The 21,178-nt window shown below is 41.4% G+C and overlaps 1 protein-coding gene across 2 annotated transcripts in view; it reads right to left on the bottom strand.

The window, feature by feature from the left end:
- The window catches only part of URB1 (URB1 ribosome biogenesis homolog), a 48,566-nt gene that overhangs the window by 16,297 nt on the left and 11,091 nt on the right, over positions 1–21,178 (bottom strand). For both annotated transcript variants that reach the window (XM_083735819.1, XM_083735820.1), the window contains exons 10-25: positions 19,733–19,870; positions 17,642–17,815; positions 16,349–16,493; positions 15,454–15,576; positions 15,027–15,139; positions 12,187–12,300; positions 9,822–9,938; positions 8,636–8,774; positions 7,370–7,543; positions 6,894–7,078; positions 5,861–6,079; positions 5,257–5,436; positions 3,606–4,461; positions 2,865–3,066; positions 1,397–1,580; positions 106–164 (exon numbers count right to left, since the gene is read on the bottom strand). In XM_083735819.1, the coding sequence (XP_083591945.1) occupies positions 106–164; positions 1,397–1,580; positions 2,865–3,066; positions 3,606–4,461; positions 5,257–5,436; positions 5,861–6,079; positions 6,894–7,078; positions 7,370–7,543; positions 8,636–8,774; positions 9,822–9,938; positions 12,187–12,300; positions 15,027–15,139; positions 15,454–15,576; positions 16,349–16,493; positions 17,642–17,815; positions 19,733–19,870 (3,122 nt within the window). The remainder of the gene's footprint in view (positions 1–105; positions 165–1,396; positions 1,581–2,864; positions 3,067–3,605; positions 4,462–5,256; positions 5,437–5,860; positions 6,080–6,893; positions 7,079–7,369; positions 7,544–8,635; positions 8,775–9,821; positions 9,939–12,186; positions 12,301–15,026; positions 15,140–15,453; positions 15,577–16,348; positions 16,494–17,641; positions 17,816–19,732; positions 19,871–21,178) is intronic.

Below are 21,178 nucleotides of genomic sequence, written 5' to 3'. Positions count from 1 at the left end.
AACAAAAGCAAAACTACTGCCTAGTGAGCCATAAGCAACCCTAAGCTCAGTGTTGTATGTCATTGTAGCAGCAAAAAATACTCTTATAAACCTAAACATGCTTACTTGAGTCCCATCTTCACAAAACTGTGCCAGTCTTCTGGAGTCACCTCAGTTACTGAGTTCTAGGTAGGTAGGAAACAGCAAAACAACACTTAAACATATGACAGTGGGGATGTGGTGGTGCAGGGATAACACTTCATGGGAATGCAAATTGCAATGCAGTGGTACCTTGGGTTACATATGCTTCAGGTTACAGACTCCACTAACCCAGAAATAGTACCTCGGGTTAAGAACTTTGCTTCAAGATGAGAACAGAAATCATGCTCTGGCGGCGTGGCAGCAGCAGGAGGCCCCATTAGCTAAAGTGGTGCTTCAGGTTAAGAACAGTTTCAAGTTAAGAATGGACCTCCGGAACCAATTAAGTACTTAACCCGAGGTACCATTGTATTAGAAAACACAAGGAGGAAAAGCAGCAAAAATCCCCAGAATTAAAAATAATACAGTATCTAGCACAACACATTACAATGGCTACAACAGGCTGAAAAATCATTAAGCTGCCTGTCAAGGCCATCAGCAATTTTCAGGTGGTCCATGGGAGGTGGGGAACCACTGAACTAAAATCATAAACTAAAATACTAGCATGAGGAGCCAAGACCACAAAAAATGTCCAGGCAGCAGTCAGAATTAAAACATCAAAATACAACAGAGAGGAAATGCTCAGCCAAAAGCAGTCTTGATGCAGCATGTTAAGCAATGTGTTCCAGAGGGTGAGTTCCCTGCAGGAGAGGCCCTGGGCACTGCCAAGCATTCTTCATGGGATCTGGAGGAAGGCCTCAGATGATGATTCGTGTATGGAGGGAGGCTCATATGGAATAAACTATGCAGATCCTAAGCTGCTTACGCCTTTAGAAGTTAAACAGAACCCCTTAAATTGAGCCCAGAAGGAAACCTGCCATCAATCAGATCACACAAAACTGGCATGATAAACCCAAAGTGCCCAGTTGAATCTTGCCCTGGCTGACATTTGTGAACACTTTTCAATGGAAGGCCCTATGCAGAGCATGTTGCAGTAATCTAGCCTGCAAGTCATTGGACTATGGGTGTCTGTGGCAAGGTTTGGTTTTGTCAGGAGGGTCACAGCTGAAGCTGGAAAAAGGTAGAGAAAGTAGGTAGAGCAAAGAATAATTTTCTAAAGAAGTTTGCACTTTCATGTGCAACAGCCTGTGCATATGCACCCTCTAGTGGTCACATTACTCCCCTGCGGTTGTTGCTTGATACTACCACCCTGCTTAGAATAACGTCCAACAACTTGGGGCGGGGGGGGGGGGGGAGAGAGAAATCCCCTAATTCTCACCAGTATTTTCTCTAGCCTCAACAGCACGGCACTCTCAATTTCCGAGTGGGCTTCTTGTTCTCTGTTACTGCTGTACGTGAGGATCAACCACTTCATGCAGGCAACTAGCAGACGTTTCCTCCATGAATGCAACTTCTCTGCAGAGCTCTCCAGAGCTCTGCATACAGCGTCAGCAATCACCCAGCTAGAGAGGTTTGAAAAGAGTAATGAAATGGTAGCTTTTGTGTTCATTTCAACTACTGCCCCCCAACCTTAAATTGCTGGGAAATGGAGCGTTTATTAGTTGCTTTCTAGACCTGAAAGTTCTGCTGAATCAGGAGAGGATGTTAGAAGTGCCCTGAGTTCTCAGAGAGCCATGAGGATAGTCCCCCTACTGAAAATACACAGCCACTGATTGGTCTAGACTAGTGACTTCTTAGGCATTATGGAGGGTTGCAGAAGTCTTATGCATGTTTTGCTAGACTGTTAAACACAATGGGATGGAATACTTTGCAGATCAGGAAAGTAATTGCACAGTGAGTCATCATGACCACCACATATGGTTTCTCTCTTTGTGATAAAATGTCTATTGCTATCCTGGTGCAAAAGAAGCTTCATTTATTTGGCCCAGTTCACACAAAATGCCAAACTTAGTTTGATGGTACATGGATGAGCCTTTTGCACCCTCTCCTTCCCTGCTCTGGTTTCCTCCTTCAGTTCAGATTCAGCAGCAGACAACAGTTTGTCATAACATCTGAATCAGGCGAACAATGGCTTGCACAAGCCAATACTTTGCCTAAAAATCAGGATTGCAAAACAGGTCAAAACCATGGTTTGCAAACCTTGTTTGCAAGTAAATGACAATATCAGCACATTTCAGATCTAATGGTGAACTATGGATTAATGCTGAATAAGTGATCCAAAGAACTGGCAACTGGCTGATCATGGCAGGGGATGATGCCGGAGTGTATGGGCAGAGTTCATTCAAATAGTGTCAAACAGGTTTGGCGTCATACTTGAAGCAACTCTTTCTCTTCTGATAACAGACACAGATCAATGTTTAAAAAAGAAAAATGCAACAGGCATTCTGATCTAGCCAAGCTGCAGTAGTGAAGCTTATTACATTTTTATTAAAGTTTATCACATTTTTATTTTATCTTGTGTAAATTTCTAAAGTGTAGCAGACATCACATTCGCCCAACATTTTTATTTTATCTTATTATTAAATTTTACCATATTTCATTAATTCTGATTATTAACATTGAGCATACCCCCCCAATATTGATGTTCCGTCTGGTATTTACCTACACTGATGTGACTCAGCAAAAGATGATATACTTTAGATGATTTCTATCTATTTGAAGTATTCAAATACTACTTCACATTGACAGCAGGTACCTGAGAATGGAGGCCATGTGCTTGTGCTTATTGTAATTGACTGGTCATTATGGAGAACTGGAACTAATAAGCACAAAATAAGTAGACTTACTGTTCATGATTTCCCGCCATCTCAAGAGATAAAAGTAATTTCTCTGTTAAATTAGAGAATGGCTCTGTTTCTGGAGGCGGCAGTAACTTGGAAAGAACTTGACAGTGCTCAGTGAACGGCTGAGATGAACCACTATTCAGAAGAATGACCAGCAGTTGTGGCCACAAAGTTTCTCTCAAGATGGACGTAACAGCTGAAGAGACTGTAGGAAAGGACAACGCAACAGTCACAAAGGTGGATACATCAGCATTTCACAGGCCCATACTCTAATACATGTACCAGAGGCCACTGCACAGTCTCAAGTCCTTAGAATGACATACTAGAACTACTAGCCTAAAGAGAAATCTAATATCTTGGAAAGGGACAGCCAAACAATGTTTACACCAGGCAGCTCCAAAACTGCATCCTGGTTAAGAGTTTCTCACTTACTTTTGCTTACAAAATTATAATATAGGACCATGGAAACAAACTAAGACCGGCAGGAGAACTAGTAAACTAAATTTAAAGGTAGGAAAAAACAAATTCCCTGGTAATAAAGTAGCAGGGAAACTAACATCTGAACCATTAACTGGCCCACTTAACAAACAAGGTTTGAAGTTTTTAGTCTGAAAACCCGCAAACACTGCACCACTGGCATTTACAACTTTATTTTTCAAAATCATACTCTTCATCCAAAAAAAAGTTGCAATCCCTTTTTTAAAAAAGCTGATCAAGAGTGTTACATAGGTTGACCATGGTTACCTTCTGTCAGGTGGTTCAAAGTGTGCTGCTCTCGACAGTCCAAGTATGTATTTACAAGTGGCAGAAAGAGGTCCACATCTTTTCTCAGAAGCTTGCAAGCGCCCGGCTTCAGACACCAAAGCTCAAACTGCAGCAAGTGAGTCCGACTGTACCGAATCAGCACAGCCACAATGGAAAGGGACGTTTTCGTTGAATGCTTAAGGCAGGAAAGCTGCACATCCACTCCAACTGCCTGGGCAAAGACAGGCTCCTTCTGTATCGCATGCAGGAAGACCTTTTCCAACTCTTCTGTGACTGCTGTGGACAAGAGAGTCCCCATCCCTTGAATGTGCTCTCTTGAGAGGGAGAGGTCTCCCTTCAGGGACCCCCTTTGGTAGCTGTCTGTGAGCAGCTGCACCAAAGTCTCCCCGTAAGTGCTCAAGCATGTTTCTTTTCCAGAAATGCTTTCAGCTGTCTTGGAGGCCAGCATCGCCTTGGGAAGCTGCAGCATAGCCAACGTCACTTCCTTCAGTTGTTGGGTATCCATGTACAGTTGCAGTTCTTGCAGTGCCTCCACCTGCTGTGACCTTTTGGGATGTAACCTGCAGACATCTTTTCTCCCAGCATGCAGTTCTTCCAAGACAGATTTAGTGACGGCTTCGAAATATCTAGAGAGCGTGTCTAGCTGGTTCCTGGCTTGCAACATTGGGCAGCCCACCTTCAGCAACTCAAGAATGCCACAGTTTAGGTGAGCAGCAAGCAGCTTCACTTTAACTGGGCTTAAACTATGGGGAGGGAGAGAACGTTGTTCTACAGCCAGGAACCAATTCTCCAGCGTAGGGTGTTTGAAGACCAAAGGAAGCACTTCTCCCAGTATCTGCAATGGGGATGGTTACAATTAAAGACATCACCCAACTGATTTAAGATCCCTGTTAAGCTGCCCAGAGACCCAGGACCTGTCAGAAGCAGGGGAAGCTCAGAATCCGCCATGTGATAGGCAATCAGGACTATGGCTAATTAATATTCTATGGCCTTTTAAATGTGTGTATGGGAGGGAGGTTATTACTGTGTTTTTGTTATAACTATTTATTTGTGCTTTTATCCTGTATTTTTATCTTGTGAACCACCCTGGTATATATATATATATTATTTTTCTTAATGCCCAATTGAGGCAGGAGCACTGCATCAGCTCCAGTGATCCCTCTGGCCCTTGTTCCTGCAAGGATGCAGGTGCAGCAGTGTCCCTGCCCTTTCATAACCCCCCACCCTAAGCTTGTCAGCTGGCTGTGAGTTTGGACTGCTCCCTAAGAGAGCTGCTCTTGTTATTTTATGGGTCAAGGAAGTCATGGTCTGGAATGAACTGAGCCATCTCCCAGACAAACGGCCAGTGAATGGAAGTGAAGGTGCATGATTAAGAAACACTGCATGACTAGGATTTTATCTTTATTCAGTCTAAAAATACCTAAGTAACAGAAGAATTAAGTCATTTTCCCCCTTGCATGACTTTCCACTTCACTGAGGAAACGTAATTTGAACAGAATTTTTTGTCTCACAACAATTGCCTGCACCTGTAAACATTTATGCATAATTGCCAGAAGGTTTTTCCCCCCTCTCCAAGGGCCGATTAACTAGGCTGACTTTCATAAACAGTAAGACAGAGAAAAGTTATTACCTTGTCGTTTCCAGTCTCTGCTGCCATCACACACTCCGCATCCACAAAGAGATCAGATTCGGTTTGTGTATTTTTCTTTTTCTGCTGACCACACAGTTCTATGGCGTCCCCCCTGTGCAACAAGCTCTTCAGCAGATCCACAAACAAGGTGAGAAGTGAGAGACCCAAATTTTTGCCAAACTGTTAGAAAATTAAGATACATTTCAGAATAGGGAAAACTTGGGGAAAGGACCAAGCGGAGAAACTACATCATTGCATTGCACTGCAGAGCATGTGAGCACATACACAAAAGTCTATGATTTTTCTCTTTGTAACACTTAAAAATGTTTGGTTTTTTTAAAGCCAGATGCATGCAACATATTTTTTAAATATTCTTAAAACTGTGACATTTCCATAGAGCGAAAGGTTCTTTCTGCAGTGCCTATCATGCAGGCCTAAGAGCTGAAACTTTATACACTTCTCAGGTGTATGTACCTGCAGCGGCCAAGCACTTATTTACTGCCACATAATCTGTAAAAGAGCTCTTGGTGTGGGAATAAAAGAGGAAGGAATTATAACCAATAATCTTAGAAAAGGGTGAAGGAGAGAAAACAACATCTCTTACACTGTTGAAATTCTCCACGGTTGTTTTTAGGCAAAGAAGGACGTGCTTTGAAGCTAACAGGAACCGCTGAGGCTGGAGTTGGGAAATAGCTTCTCTTAGCTTCTCTTCAAAACCCTCTTCCAACAGAATTGCAACACCTTTCTGATAGGCATTCTTCAGCAGCGAGGAAAAGGAGGAATCTGGCAAGAGGCAATCGTCTACGTACTCACTTCTGCCTTGCTGGAAATGTTTAAAATGTATTTCATGTTTTCAGAAAGCAGGGTCAGGGGGAAGAAAGAAACACCATTACAGACATGTGTATAGAAACCTCTGCCTTTCTGTGGCTGGAATGTAGCCTATTGTACAAAGTTAACAGTTGCACCCATTGCCCCACCTACCTCTGCCTCTGGCGCCACCCACCGCTACCAATGGCCACTGGAATATTGCCCTGCAAGGCATAGAGCCATCAGCTTGAAACAAGTTCCCCCACCCTGCACTAAACCACAATTTATGTGACAAGAAGAAACTGCAGCAAGCCTTGAAATCACACATTTCCCTCCCACTCCATTGTGACAGGAAGGAAGGGGTTTTGTCTAATCATAGCTTGTTGTGCTATTCAAACTAACAGGCCATGTTAATGTTAACCAGGCATCCCCAACCTGCGGCCCTGCAGATGTTTTGGCCTACAACTCCCATGATCCCTAGCTAACAGGACCAGTGTTCAGGGATGATGGGAATTGTAGTCCAAAACATCTGGAGGACCGAAGGTTCGGGGTGCCTGATGTTAATCATGGATTCTGAGACTGGTTAATCTACCTTAACCACAGTTTAGGGTTCAAGCAACATGCTAAACTGTGGTTAGTGGAAATCAGCACAATCTTCTGAACTCTTTCTTGCTACTGTACCAGAAGCACCTGGGTTCGGGTTGCCATCATGAGGCTTGCAGAGGCTCACTGTCAACACACCAAACAGTGGTTTAGTGTGACATCCAAATGCAGTCAGTGTGAGCTCATCATCAAATTAAGCAGCTGAAAATACTTGTTGCCTTGCTTACCAGAGTTTCCTTAGCTTGCTCTGGTATCCAAAGACAGTAGTAGTGGTTGAATTGACGGAGTTGAGGAGAGACAGTCTGGAGTTCTTTATCATAGAGCTGAAACAGCAAACAAAGGGCTAAGGGGTCTCTCTGAGAATGCAGGAGGTCAGTGAAAACGGTGATGAGATACTCCACTATGCTTTCTCCTAAAGACACAAAACAAAACACAGATTGAATTGTATGGCTTCTTAACTTGAAAATTCAGTCCTCTAAATTATTGGTTAGCACCCTGATATACTTATGAGCATTTTAAAAAGCACATGTAGTCGTTAAAAAATGGGTAGGCAAGAAACTCAAATCAACAAGAACCTCTGTTGCTTAAAAACCTTTTCCATGACAGCAACAACTAATATTATTATTTTGTCAGAACTCAGAGGGAAGCTTTGCCGATATTATTAAGAATTAAAGCATGCAAAAGAAATATAGGAAGGAAATACCTCTTGCATTCCCATCAGCCTCAAGAAGCAACTTGTTCCTGGCTTCCAAAGCAGCAGGAACGACAGCACTAAATGGGAAAGTGCTGACAATCATGTCTTCATTTAAAGTAGATCCAATTTCTTCATTTAGGCCTTCATTGCCTTCCACAATGACATCGATCATATCCAGAACATCTAGTTTGAAAGGGGAAAAAGCTTAGTTTAGATGAAGGTTGTTTCTAGAACCCAAAGAAATGGGTCAACAGTCAACAGAAGCCGAATAACAGGATCTCAAGTACAACATTACTCAAAACGAAACATTCATTAAAAATAGCAAAACACAATCCTGCGTAGATCTTAACAGAAAACAGTAATTCTGCTTGCATGATTTTTGAATATTTTGTGTGTAGCACACCATTTAGGCTTTTGGGTTCATCCCAAGAAATCTGCTATATCTAATGCTGGGGTGGGGGACCTAGAAACTCAAAAGAGATGCCAAATTTCGGGTCTATTAACATTTAATGTGTTCAGTGAGAATTCAGTGATGATGGTCTATTCTTTCTAAATGATTTGAGCTAGCGACTGCTCAATGGCTTTATTCAGACACCATGTCAAAATTATGATGTCTTGGTGTAGTATGTGAACTGACAAACCATGTGTTGCAACCAGCCAGCCTATCAGTACCAAAAACCATGGTCTGTGTTAACTCTGATTTGGTGGATTACCTAGATTGACAAACTGTAGTAATAACTGACAAACCATCTGTAGTATGAACTTCTGTGTGTATGAATAACAACAGAAGGGTATAGAAACTGATTTAGAAATCTGACCTTAGTCCTGTAACTCGGAAGCAAACCCAAATTGAATTAACCCTCTGGATTGGCCTAGGATCCCGAAGATAAGCAAAGATGCAAAATCCCATTTGCATTTAGAAAAAGCTGTGGATCTATGTCAGCAACTGCAGTGTAGCTTGAGAAGGCAACTAAGGCTGCAATCCTACACACACAATACTCAAAGGGTCTTGCTTCCAAGTAGACATGCACAGGACTGCATTGTTGTTGTCATTTAAATTTGTATACTGTCCTTCATACGAAGATCTCAGGGCAGTTCATAGCACAAAAATACAGAATAAAACCACATAATAAAAACAAGAACAAAACAAAACAGTATTGCCCCCCTCCTGAGTTAAAAATTTCTGCCTGTTTCTAAAATGCTGGCTACATGTACTTTTCCAGAAAAACTGTGGAAGATTTGCATAATGACCCCCCCCCCCCCAAGTGAACATACCGTCAATGTGAGAGATGGGTATGCTGGCATTATCAACATCTTGCTTAAACAAGTTGACCTGGAGAATGCTGGCTTCCTGGACGAGGTCTGCTGCTTTATCTGTGTATGGATAGGGGTTGGTCACCAGTTTTACCAAGATCTGCAATGGAAAGTGAGCTTTCATTACAAATGTTTAATCATAAAGATAGTAAGGGAGCAGTGCTATTAACTGTAAGTATAAAGCAGGTCTGGGGAATCTTTAGCCCTGCAGATGTTGTTGGACTCAAATTCTCATCAGCCCCAGTGAGCAATGTAACATTTCATGGCAGCCTACAGCATTTGGTGCAGAACCTTGCATATATTGAAACATACCCCTGAAAAAATATTTTGAGGAATCTAGCAGTGAGTATGTACGTTAGATGCCAAAACACATTTCCACACATAATGGCACAGGTGTCAGCCAAAGATATAATGCGGTGTCCTGGAGCCTAAACATTTTATCTTGTATAATTGAACAAAAGTCAACCATCACAGTGGCTGAAAAACAGATATTTTATCATTGCGTACATAAAACCATCAGAACTGCATGTATTTTGGTACCTGAGCTCATTAAAACATATACAAAATGAAGACACCTTTATAAATTCCTCTTTTTATAATAGTGTATTCTTAAATATTTAGGGTTGTCATTGAAGAAAGCAATTTTTGGGGGGTGGGGTATAATATGGATTCATTTTGATTCTATAATAAAATTGCGTTCCTAGAACCAAGTATTACTTTTATTATGCAGTGTACTGCCTGTGAAGTGATCTTTCTAGTCCACACCATGTTTCTCCTGCATGCTACTAACAGCTTCCACACAAAAAAGGATAGCATCGTTGGTAGGATTAAATCATGGTTTACATAACTTTGCTGCATTTCCTTCCCATGTCCTTTGTTCACTCTGCTGTAACAGCAGATGCTGATATAAAACTGATGGTGAAAAACAATCTTTTGTCAATGCCACCCACTGTAGTGGAAATCTCTAACAAAAGCCTTTTCCTATCACTCATCTCCTTTGTTCCCTTCCGTGTCTAGGAGATATGAGTTCTCAGAATCCATTCATGATTTTTCAAAACACTCTCCTCTTTAAAACAACAAAAGGTAATAAGTCCCCACATATGCTATTCTTGGCATTGTTAATCTGGTTAATTTGCACATTTATTACCCTTTCCAAAAACTGAATCACTGCTTCCTTTTTGCCTTCTGCTGTGTTATCCAAGTGTTCAAGCCACAGTTCAAGTTCCTTCCAGGTATACTCAAATACTCCACTGTCGTGCAGAACCTGTTAAAAAAACAATTATCATGCAAAGCTTTCAGTTCTATTTTTGTATGTCAGCTCTCATTTTGGCTGTTTGATTTAAAGAAAGATCAGCAGCAGATGGCAAGAGTCATTTTTACCTTGACCCCTATTTAAAAACATACCACAATTAATGGAAAAGCAGGTTATTTAAAAGTATATAAGCCTCTTGTGTTGCTCCCTCCTCAACCACTTTCCTTTATCTATGCCGGCACAAAAACCCCATCTTGCAAGAGCCTTCCATTCCAATTCCATAGCATACACCAATAGCGCTCACATTAGTGTTTAAAGCCCATGTAAATAAAATACTTTCTCTATCCCTACTGATCTTCTTGGGTGTGATGATCTGTAGAGGGAGCCCTTTCAGCAGTACTGCCCTGCCCTCAGAAGTGGAAACCTGGGAGGGGGCTTTCTTTAAGGCAGAATTCCATAAATTCTGGAATTCCCACCCCATAGAGAAGTGTTCAGCATCTTCTAAGGGCAGCTTCTGCTGTATGCTGGCAACACACCTCTTTACACCCTGGCCTTTGACAGCCACAGCATTTTGTTTCATGGGACCCACCTCTTGTGCTGAATTTATACTGTTCTGTTCCATTTGGAATGATTTCATGTGCTTTTAAATTATGTTTCTTTCCTGTTTCTCTCTCTCTCTCTCTCTCCCTCTCCCTCTCCCTCTCCCTCTCCCTCCCTCCCTCACACACACACACACACACACACACACACACACACACACATATATATTTATATTTTTTTCTTATTTCTGAAAAGAGATGGAACTATTAGTCCAGAGAACATTTTGTAAGGATTCCTTTAGGTAAGGATCATTCAAACTTGCTCTCAGGACCCTGAACGACTCTGCCAAAGGGTAGGTCAAACCCTGTCTCTCCTTTATTGTAACGCAGACAGCATGGAATAGCCTGTCCACGGGTTGCGGTGGAGAGTTTTACTGTCAGCACCAGCTACCAAATTCAAGCCTATGAAAAGAGGCAGGAACCTGTTTGGGGTGCGTCCTGTTTTAATAATTGTACATTTTATCACTGCAATCCATCCTGGGATCTTAGGGTAAAGGGCAGGGAGGAAAGTTTGTAACTAAAGAAAACACTAGCACTATGAATAATTGAATTATAAACATTTATATGGAAACAATGTTATTCACCTCAACCTACAAAGAGACCACAGACTTCTCACACACATGAACCCCTAGCTTGATGGGGAAACACATTTACGTTTCCCCAGCTCATCCAGCAGCTAGAGCCATGTGTGTGTGGCCCTGTAAAAGTCACAAGCACACCAGTCAGCTGTTCAGAAGGTGAAGTGAGGGGCTGGATTTTACTGCTAAATCACCCAGTTTAGACTTCATATAAAAAAAAACAAAAACCCACTACTGCATTAAATTGAAGGGTGGAGAGCAAAACCAGGGCAACCCCAAGGGGAGTTGTGTAACATTTGGCAGTGCTTTTTCCTAACAAAAGTGCTCAAGTAACACACTGGAGGTTGCCTTGCAACCACCTGCATGAAGTCTGAACCTCCCCACACAGATGATTTCATCAAGTATCAGTCCATTCATAACATCTGAAGGAAAACTTGGATTTCCATAAGCAGTATATTTTGTGTCCTTGAAGAGCAGAGTATCAGTATTCACAACCTACAACCAAATTCATTGCCATAATACAGACTTGATAACAGAGACTTGAAGAAAGAATAAAAAAGTGAAGTAACTAAACCCATTTCCTGGGAATACAGCAAACAGGCCACAAGTGGTATATTCTATGGAACAGAGGAGGCTCTAGTCAGCCCTGCAGCTCCATTCCACTCACACAACAGACTTATGTGTGTGCAACCAATTTTCCTGTCCCCTCCAGCTCCCTGCATACCCTAAAAATCAACTCTGAAAGATTGGGGGGGTGTGACAGTTCTGTTGTGTGAGTGGGATGCCATTCATGCAATGCTGGATACAATCCAGGGCGCGAATACAGTGTTCGTGCTTATTACTAACCCTAAATCCAACTTTCTAAAGCAGGCTTCCTCAAACTCGGCCCTCCAGATATTTTGAGACTACAATTCCCATCATCCCTGACCACTGAGGTCCTGCTAGCTAGGGGTCATGGGAGTTGTAGGCCAAAAACATCTGGAGGGCCAAGACTGAGGAAACCTGTTCTAAAGTGTCTTCACTGTGAACAACTTTTCTGTGGGCACAACACAATTTTGAAAACTAGATTAAAAAAAAGCTCACCTTAATAATCAATTTCTTTGTTGAGGTTTTGAGGTGCAAATGATTGCTTGTTACGAACATTTTCATCAGCAAATAAAATACTGATCTTTCGCCAGAGACCTTCTCGGCTTCATCCTAGGAGGACACACTTTATTGATTACAATTCATAAAATTGTTTTGGGTTCTCTCCGCAGAGACTGATGCCTATAACCCTGTTACTGACAACTTGTGCCAAGTGCCAACTCTGCTTTCATAGAGCTTGGGGGTCAAGGTTGAACAATTCAGAGTTCCCCACTTCCCTTGAACACAAAAAGCGAAGTATATCTTGTTGGTCCATAAGAAAAATTAAACATCCACAGTTAAGCAATACCTTTATGGGACCAACCATAGTGCCACAAAATAGTAGCCAAGTTTTTAAGTCCTATCAGGCTGGATGTTAAGTCTAACGTTAAGAGACATGGGGGAGAGGAAGGAAAGAAAATTCTCTTGATGTTCAAGCCACAAATCCTGCATTTGTTTTTGTAGACCCTGGAAGCTCCAATAAATAAAGAAATAAATTCATTAAAAAGAACAGTTCAGTCATATGTTGTGTTCATATGTAATGGCAAGCCAGATTTTATGGCTTACATGGTTCATCAGGGCAAGTGGTGTGCTGGTGGCACGCATAGCCCAGTTGCATCCACTTTGCTCCTTTCCTGATGTGAGAAAGCCTTGACTTCTCATTACATCCAAGCTGGATGTGCCCTGACATAACCTGAAGCTACAACTGCTGATTTGTGACCTGTAATGGAGCAAGAGACCACAATCCTTGGTTTGGATTGTAAAAGGATGCTAAGCCCTGCTGGTTTGTTCATCTAGCTTGCACCAGGGGAGCAGCAGCAAATTGGGGGAGATCAGGTGGTATGTGCCAGCATGTTTCTCATTCCTAATAAACCACAGTAAGCCAGAAAGTCTTGCTTATCATTATGTGCAAACATGGCTGTTGTCTTAAAACGTAGGTGGGGCTAGGTGCTATAAAGCTTTCCAGCCACACCTAGGATGGCTACACCAGTAACAGCTAAGCCTCCATTTCTGAAAATATAATCATAATTTTGAAAGCTACACAGCACCTAGGAGAAGCTAATGCTATCACCTCTGCAGTCTTTACCTACATTATATGATTAAATGCAGACTTTGTGGCTTCAAAATCTTAGGAACACAAGAAGCTGTTTTGTGTTGAGTCAGACCACTGGTTCATCTTGCTGCAATGACTGGCAGCAGTCCTCCAGCGTACCTGGAGATGTTGAGGTTAAAACGTGGCCTGATGAATGCAAGGCAGATGTGGTACCACTGGGCTACAGGCCTTCCCCAAGCCAGCTTTCTCTTTTTTTCTCCTCCACTCCTTTGTTCAACTCCAGCCTGATGAAGAATTCTGGGAAATCAAAAGCTCGCTTGCTTTCCTGTGACATACTGGTTGTCCTAATAAAGGTGAGGACCCAAACAGGACTTTTGTAATTTCACTTTGAATAGTCATTTGATCTGCTGTCTGTGCTCCCGTCTTTCATTCAGAATCTCACACAACTGAGAGAACAGTCCTCTTTGTGAAATTCTGAGCCTCCCAAACAAGCTTGTTTGGCATACCTGCTGAAGGGCAAAGCTTTATCAGTGTTTATCCTGTGCCCCAGACCCAATCCTTTCCCGTTGATACAAATGCCACTCCACAAAAGAGTTAAAATGCAAAGGGCAGAAGTGGGCACAGACATGGGCACAGTCATTCCCAGCCTCTGGAAGTCACTTCTTGTTCTAAATGCAAACTTTCAAAAGACTTTTCTGTAGTTAAATCAGGGAGAGGTTTTCTCCTTTAGAAAATACCTGTATACAAACTAAAATCATGCCAGTAGAGAAAATCCTATGTAAGCATTTTGCTTTAAGAGCCAGGGACAGCTCACAGCAATTCTTCTTCTTGAACTACAGTTTATATCTATCAATGTTTATTTTTTAAAAAAATATTGATTCCCCCCCCCCCGTATCTAGCTGCTCTTATTCTTATCTGTAAGATGCCTTGAATCCCTATAAGGAAAAAAGGCGGGGTATGAATGTGTGTGTGTGTGTGTGTGTGTGTGTATGTGTATATGTGTGTGTGTGTGTGTGTATATATGAGAGAATATATATATATATGAATATATGTAGGGACGCGGGTGGCGCTGTGGGTTAAACCACAGAGCCTAGGACTTTCCAATCAGAAGGTTGGCGGTTCGAATCCCTGCGACAGGGTGAGCTCCCATTGCTCAGTCCCTACTCCTGCCAACCTAGCAGTTCGAAAGCACGTCAAAGTGCAAGTAGATAAATAGGTACCACTCTGGCGGGAAGGTAAACGGTGTTTCCATGCGCTGCTCTGGTTCGCCAGAAGCGGCTTAGTCATGCTGGCAACATGACCCGGAAGCTGTACGCCGGCTCCCTCAGCCAATAAAGCGAGATGAGTGCCGCAACCCCAGAGTCGGTCACAACTGGACCCTTTACCTTTACTTACGAATATATGTATTATAATAATATATACCTTTACCTATGAATATATATATTATAATAATAGTGATTCCTATCAGCCACTAGTGTGGCAAATGGCCAGGGATGCTGGGACTTGTAGTCCAGCAATATCTGGAGGACCAAAGGTTCTCCATCCCTGCCCTACAGCATGGTCAAAGCTTTATTGCTACCTCTGAGAACATCACTACTTGTATAATGTGAATATAATTGCTCACAACACACAGGTCTCTTGACGAAATGGAATTTATGACTGCCTTACAGACAAAACAGATTAGGAAACCAATGAGTAAGACAGCTGGTCTTAATATAGGAGACAAAAATAACCCTCATGTTCCGACCTGCATTTTGAACCAGGAAAACTTGTTTGCAGGCAATTCTAGAGCCACCTTGATAATGTGATATTGTAGAACAGGAGGGATCTCCTGCCGCAGTCCTTTTTCAGTAATAATGCCTGTGGTTGGAAAATAACAATATTTTATTCCATGCATTATATTTCCAGAGCTTACATGATTTCAATAAAACATTAAATTACAAAGGAAAAAACTAACTAAAACCACAAAAAGGAACATAATAGATCAAAGAGTATAAAATGTTTAAACACTGCAATACACAACAAATATTTAAAACCCTGGGAAAATAAAGAGGTCTAACAGCAAAATGTGATGTTAGGGCTATAGCTCAGTGGCAGAGCTTTGCATGCATACATATCATACAAATGATTTTCAATGTGTGCCTTACTTCAAAATTTGAAGACACTTAAATTACCTTTTATTAATTTGCTAAAGTCAAAGTTGCTCTGTGCTACTAAATGGGGAACAGCTTGCTGATAAAGGCAGATCACGTGGAGTAAGACAGCTTTCAAAAGAGTGGTCTCTGCATCATCTGAGCCTAGAGTAGATATATTAACATATTTTAAAATAATATTACTAGCAAAGACATAATACAATTCTGTGAAATAGCAGTCAGGATCAAGGGTGATTTAAGAAGTAACCAACTATAATCATGGAGTTAGGTTTATGCATTTAACAGTCTAAGCCTGGCTCCCTTACTTTGGTGCTTGGAACTGGCCCTGCCCCTTGTGCTTGTGCATCAACCACCACAAACACTGTTGCGTTAGTATTGGCTAGCAAAACCCTACATAGTTAAGTATTAATGCACTGAGGGTAGGGGTGGGTGGATATGGCAGTCACAGTCAGAGCTACAAAGAAATTATCAATCTCATCCCTTCTGTGATAGGAAAGAACTGCAGAATGGAGAGGGAGTGGCCATGGCGAAAAGGAAAATGGTGCACATCCAGACAACTCCTCTTGCCCCCTTGAAAGCCTTTGTTTATGCAGCAAGAGCTTAAGTTGTGCACAGGATAGGAGGGTAACTTAGCTCTGGACACCATTTCGGCAGAAATGATAACACTGAATTTTGCATCCTTGCGGAGTCTGCATAGGCTGCACTGTGACTACCCCAGGATAACTCAAGACGTTTTTGAAAACAGGAGCTCAGATTCTTAGAATAATGTTAGATGCCTCTAAAAGCATCTCTCCTATAAGAGGTGTTAACAGGGGTTGTCAAAGAACAGAACAGAGCCACTGTGACTCATCAGATATGAATCATTGTGCTCCACTGTTCACACGCACATTAGATAAGATGACTAAGGTTTTCCTACCATGCTCTCCATTTGTTTCTTTGCCTGCTGTTATTTCCTCCGAAACAGAAGCATCTTCACCACTCCCTTTCTGTCCATCTTGTCCCTTCTCTTGCTTTAGAAGCGACTGCCAGACTGCTACTATGGTAGTCATATCTGGCAAGAGCTAGATTTGTTAAAAAAAAACCACCAACATTAGCCACTAAATATTGTTATAGAATTGTCTTGTCACTGCAACATGTTTATAGAGAATTATTTACAGAGCAGGAATGGAGGAGAAAAGGGGAAAGAACACCCTATGCAAATTCATACAAAAATTTACCAGACATTGGTTTTTTGAGAAAGTCTGAATTACAAGATGAGAAGTATTTTAAAACTGAGAAATAGTTTTTGTTGTGCAACTGCTAATTAAGCCCACTGATGACTATTCACTTCAGTTGGTCAGAACTAGGCTTAAGTGAATTGGCCTACAGTTTTGAATACTAATTATCACACCAATTATATAGCAGGTCCAAATACATGCATATCACTATGGTCAGTGTGAAAAAGCAAGACAATGGTATAGGTTAACCACAGTTTGTGGTTTGGATGACATGCTGAACTGCACGTAATCTAAAAACTGAAGCAGAGGTTTCCAATATCCCCCTCCTGGCTGCATTAGAGAAGGAAAGAGGAGCATACAAGCCCAAGAGGAGGATTGACTTATTCTCAGTTTTGCATTATGTCCCAACGTAGCCAATGAGATGCCTCAGCTGTGAGAATTGGAAAACTATTACCTTAGCTCAACTATTACCTTAGTACAAATTGACTGTCAGTCTACAACTGTTGCCCCTTATCTTCAATATCTACTGAAATGATAGGGGGCTGATATTCCCCAAACCTGGCACCCAGAGATATGTGTTCTTCCCAGTCAGGTTTCCACATTCAGAATTCCAGAGTTATTGAAACTCTATTTTACCATCTCTACTAACTGGCTGAACGTATCTTGCTATTCTAAGCACCGTGACTTAAAAATTGCAACTAGTACCTCACAAAGAAATTATTTCAATAAAAGCATATAAGAAGTTTAAAACATTAGTATCCCATTATTCAGCAATTAAGCATTAATTAAGAAAGTCTTAAAGCATCAAGTAATAGTTAGCATATAAATTACAAGAGGGAGAAGACGTTAAGAATCCATTAGAAATATCTCTGGATATTTTTCACCTTAGCTGTCAGGATACAGAAAGTGGAGGAAGAAATCCTCCCTGAATGGACGTATTTTCTGCTGCACAAAACTGCAATTATGCACCACACAGTTTTATTAATTTTTACCTTGCCAAGCGCTTCTCTGTATTGCTGGACAAATTCTTGCATCATAGATGGTGTATAGATTTCGGACTTCTCCCATAACGTCTCATTTAGACAGTGCTCAATGTTTTTCAGTGCTCTTTTCAAAACAGTTGATATAAGCGAAAAGATTGTATGTTTTACTGTTTTATTGGCTATCTAAAAGAAAAGAGGAACAAACTGTTACTGTGCTTCTGCTTCACCTTTCCAGGAACTGCTGATGTGACCCACTGGTGGCATCACTTTCAATTGCCAGGATGGGGCCAGGAAGCATCAATGTTCCATGTAAGGAGAATGCCTCTCCATGCCTGAACTTTCGCAGGAACTGAGGCAAATAGCAGTGACAAGAGCTACCCCCACCCTTAGTGGAAACAAGACACACTTTTCTACCTTTGCCTTTAACCTGCATAGCTCCACATCAATTATCACATAGCTTCTGCCTAGTCAGATTCACTACTTTGAAGGAAGAGAGGGATAAAGGGCCAGACAGAGCACAAGTAAGTCCCACTGGGTTCAGTGAGACTTACCCTCAAGTAGGCGTGCACAGAATGAAAGCCAACAGCAGCCCTGTAAAGTGAAGAGCAAACCAAGCAGCAGCTCTTGCCCAAAGGAAGCAGGCAGACTGGAAAGGGTCAAAGCATTATGTGGCCAGACAGAGTTTAATACATTCTGGGTACTTTGGACTGGAAAGGTTCTCCCTGCAAGATCTTGTTGTTGTTGTAGTAGTAGTAGTAGTAGTAGTAGCAATAATAATAATAATAATAATAATAATAATAATAATAATAATAATAATGTATTATTATTTATACCCCGCCCATCTGGCTGGGTTTCCCCAGCCACTCTGGGCAGCTTCCAACAAAACACTAAAATACAATAACCTATTAAACATTAAAAGCTTCCCTTCAGATGTCTTCTAAAAGTTTGATAGTTATTTTTCTCTTTGACATCTGGTGGGAGGGCGTTCCACGGGGGGGGGGGGGGGCGCCACTACCGAGAAGGCCCTCTGCCTGGTTCCCTGTAACTTGGCTTCTCGCAGCAAGGGAACCGCCAGAAGGCCCTCGGCGCTGGACCTCAGTGTCCAGGCAGAATAATAATAACATTTTATTTATATCCCACCCTCCCCAGCCAAAGCCGGGCTCAGAGCAGCTAACAACATTTACTGAAGAGGGGATGTAAGGAGAGATTGGAAGGTTAACAAAAGGTGCAATAGCTCAACCTGGTGCCCTCCAGGTGTTTCAAACTATAGTTCCCATTATCCCTGATCACTGGCCATGCTGGCTGGCTGGGGGTTGATGGGAACTGTAGTCAAAAACATCTGAAGGACCCCAGATGTTTTAAGCACTGGAGAATGATCAAATAATATTGTAAAGTGGGGTTGCCACACACTGCTATGAGACACTGAAAAATCATGATTTACTTCAATTATTTCACATATTTAGGCCTTGGTATCAAATGAGCTATGCTAAGTTTACTGGCCTTGTACCAAAAACTGTTTCCCTTCGATGGATTCCATGTTGCTACAGTAATGTTTGAGAGGTGGAATCTACTTGGGTTGCCAATGACATTCAATTTTTTACTATTTGTGCCAACATTTTTGCCATCCAGACAAGGTGGCAGCATCAGGACAGACCTTTGAGACGAAATAAGGCTCACATGCTCCCCCTCCTCTTGTACAGCCATGAGGAGAAGAGGGTTGGAAGCTTCCACTTTAATTTTTCATTAACCACAATTTAGGGTTCAGTTGTAATACTAGAATTAACGATCATAATGAGCCAGATTCATAAGCCACAGACTGAAGTTGCCCTTGTTTTAGTAAACTACAGTTAAGTTTACTAACATAGTCTGTCTGAATGCAGATGCAATGCAAAGGTGTGGTTTGTCAAAATCAAAGCAAAATCTTCCTCACAAGCCCAAGGCTTGCACAGGCTCACTCCTATAACATGAAAATTCAGCCACTGAGTTCTTGCAACTGTTGGAACATTCCATGGAAGATAAGCTTTAATAAAGAAAGTGCCAGCAAAATTGCTTAGTGGAACCAAAAACCTCCCCATCCAGATTATAAAGAGAAGTTCTTACATTTAATCCTTGGGTAAACATGACTTTGTTGCAGACAGCTGGAATGGTTGTTACCATCACCATTGAAAGCAATCTTGGAAAAGGAACAAACTCTGTTGTTTTAAAAGCAGTAGAAATCTCTGGTTGAGCCTCATAGATCTGAAATTTATATAGAAAATACACATTGTTAAGACAGTGCTAATGAGGCCATGGCCCCTAAAGCCAATTCAGCTGAACATGTACAAAGGTTATTATATTATAAAACAGTCTGAAATGCCTAATTCCTCATGAAAAGAAAGGTGTTTGGAGATAAACCCAACTGGTGTCCATCAACTGTTTATTTGATAAAGCATAACTTTCCACCAGCAGAAGAGGGATTTAGGAGAACTTCAGCCGTTTCCTGCTGTAGCCACCTCAAAACAAAAATTCGTGGAGGGTAAGGATATCAATGGCTACTAGTCATGATGGCTGTGCATCACCTTCAGTAACAGAGGCAGCAAGTCGCTGAGTATCAGTTGCTGAGAATCCTAAATAGAGAGAGTGACATTGTGCGCGGTCGCTCTCTCCCGGCAAGCATTTAGTTTCCATAGCTTATCTGTTGTTGTCAATATTAATTTCTCCTGTTTAAGACACTTTTATCAGGATGTTGCTAAGTAACAGAAAAGCTATTCATAAGTGTTCTAATCAAATAAAAAATAAACTGCCATCTAATTTCTCCATCACTGATCTCATTCTCTTAGTTAATATATTCTATTACTTTCAAAAACATTTTTCCCATTCATGAAGGTGATATACCAGGAATAAAGGATGTGTATTAATCTCTCTCTAATGCATTTTAGTAAGAAGTTTTTAAAACCCCTCGCCACATTTTCTATAAATAACTAGGAAGACCTAGAGCTAAGTCAACTCACACCAGCTAAATGATCTTTAGCTTGAAGGATGGCCAATATCTTCTTGGCAACTTATAGCTCAGGGTCCCTGGTACAGAACTCAGTAAGCACAGAGGAAGATAATAATATATTGGCTCCTATTTAATCACCCGTTTTGAGTTGATAATGTACTCTTTCTAAAGAGCAGATAACAGCAATTATGCCCAGAAAAAAGATAGGAGAACAAACTTAGCCCACATATTACCATCTTGCCTCCTGTTTATTGTCAGAGCTGTATACATGCCATAAGTGTTGCAGAAGCATAGAATGTGGTACCAAGTCCAAAATTCAGTATCCTGGGAATCTAGGCTTATAACCACTCTGCCTTATAACTGTATTGAAGGCAATGCCTGGCAAAGTTCTAGATGTCAGTAGATGTGAGCTGGTATTCCCATTTCTATCCCAGGGGATAGAAATGGAGCTTCCTTATATCTTCTTTCATCTTCCACAACTGGCAGAACAAACACTTTAAAACCATTAGGAAATATATGCAGCAATGGACCCCAATATTAATTTGCATATTTGAATCAAATATGAT

Source organism: Podarcis gaigeae (assembly GCF_964106915.1).
Source record: "Podarcis gaigeae genome assembly, chromosome: 4".
Classification (NCBI taxonomy): Eukaryota; Metazoa; Chordata; class Lepidosauria; order Squamata; family Lacertidae; genus Podarcis; species Podarcis gaigeae.
The sequence above is the reverse complement of the archived record's forward strand: the minus strand, read 5'-3'. Positions and strand labels throughout refer to the sequence as shown.